The sequence below is a fragment of the Propithecus coquereli genome, unplaced genomic scaffold (genome assembly GCF_000956105.1).
Source record: "Propithecus coquereli isolate 6110/MARCELLA unplaced genomic scaffold, Pcoq_1.0 Scaffold150, whole genome shotgun sequence".
NCBI classification, from domain to species: Eukaryota; Metazoa; Chordata; class Mammalia; order Primates; family Indriidae; genus Propithecus; species Propithecus coquereli.
The window spans coordinates 7,629,837-7,630,934 of NW_012139414.1; the positions used below are offsets into that span (position 1 = coordinate 7,629,837).

Genomic DNA, 1,098 nt, shown 5'->3' on the forward strand with positions numbered 1-1,098 from the left:
GTATCCATTAACTAACTATTATAGTTTTAGTTATTTTTAATACTTCTGTCTTTTAATTTTTATACTAGAGCAAAAGTGATTTATATACCATTTCGTCAACATTGTCAGCGTAAAGATATTTCAGGGTAAAAATAGTGTGAAGAAAATAATATGTCTACTAAAAATCTTTTTTCTTTGTATTCTTCACAGCTGGATGCCTTGCTTTAGGCTATTCTCAGTAGATAGTTTTCAATTGTGTGCCCAGCCTGAGACTAATGCTTACAGAAATTAATTAGCACATATTTACTGCCAAGTTCTAAAATCTATGCAGGGTGGATCCCTGTCAGATTAAATTTAATATAATATTTTCCCCTCTGTTATTTTTATAACAGGAATAAGAGTAACATAGTAAGCTATAATTGTATTAGGGAATTCAATTCATGTCATTCTTATTTTCTAGGGACTGTTACCCTTTGCTGTAGTCGGGAGTATGGATGAGGTGAAAGTTGGAAAAAGAATGGTGAGAGGCCGTCACTACCCTTGGGGAGTTTTGCAAGGTAAATATAATGAAAGAGGGCAGGCTTTGGAATAATTAAGTTAAATATACCATGTGTATCATCCATAGTCTCAAAATAGCATTTAAAATTGATCCAATATTGGTGAATCTTGCTAATCTGTAAATTAAGTTACTAGTGAGGAACAAAGGTTCTGTTTCATTTAACTAACACTTACTTTGACTCATAGGAATTTGTTGCCTGCTGCTAACAAATTTTGAGCCAAAATCCACAGTAGCTGGGCAGAATCTCCTTGTTTATCCCAATGTGCCTTATGCATATTATCTCTGGCTACATAAACAATGACATTCAGAATTCTGGGAAGTACTTTGAACAAGATTGAAGCATAAATACTGGTGTTTAAACATGTTACATGAACTAATTACTACCTAAATTATAAAACATTTTTAACTGGTCACTAAAAAAATGAAAAATTATTTTAAAACAAAGATGTACAATTTACCTTTGGCTAAATTATACCTTTGATATTTATATTATTATTTGGCATCATGATGAGTTAGAATATCATAATAGGTAGTAATTTATTGTCTTATTCATCTACTTG

At 31.2% G+C, this 1,098-nt stretch overlaps 1 protein-coding gene across 1 annotated transcript in view; it reads left to right on the forward strand.

The window, feature by feature from the left end:
* The window catches only part of LOC105806999 (septin-14-like), an 81,538-nt gene extending 80,967 nt beyond the window's left edge, over window positions 1-571 (forward strand). Inside the window, exon 4 of the mRNA XM_012640246.1 lies at window positions 440-571. Within this exon, the coding sequence (XP_012495700.1) occupies window positions 440-571 (132 nt within the window). The remainder of the gene's footprint in view (window positions 1-439) is intronic.
* Window positions 572-1,098: the final 527 nt, after the last annotated feature.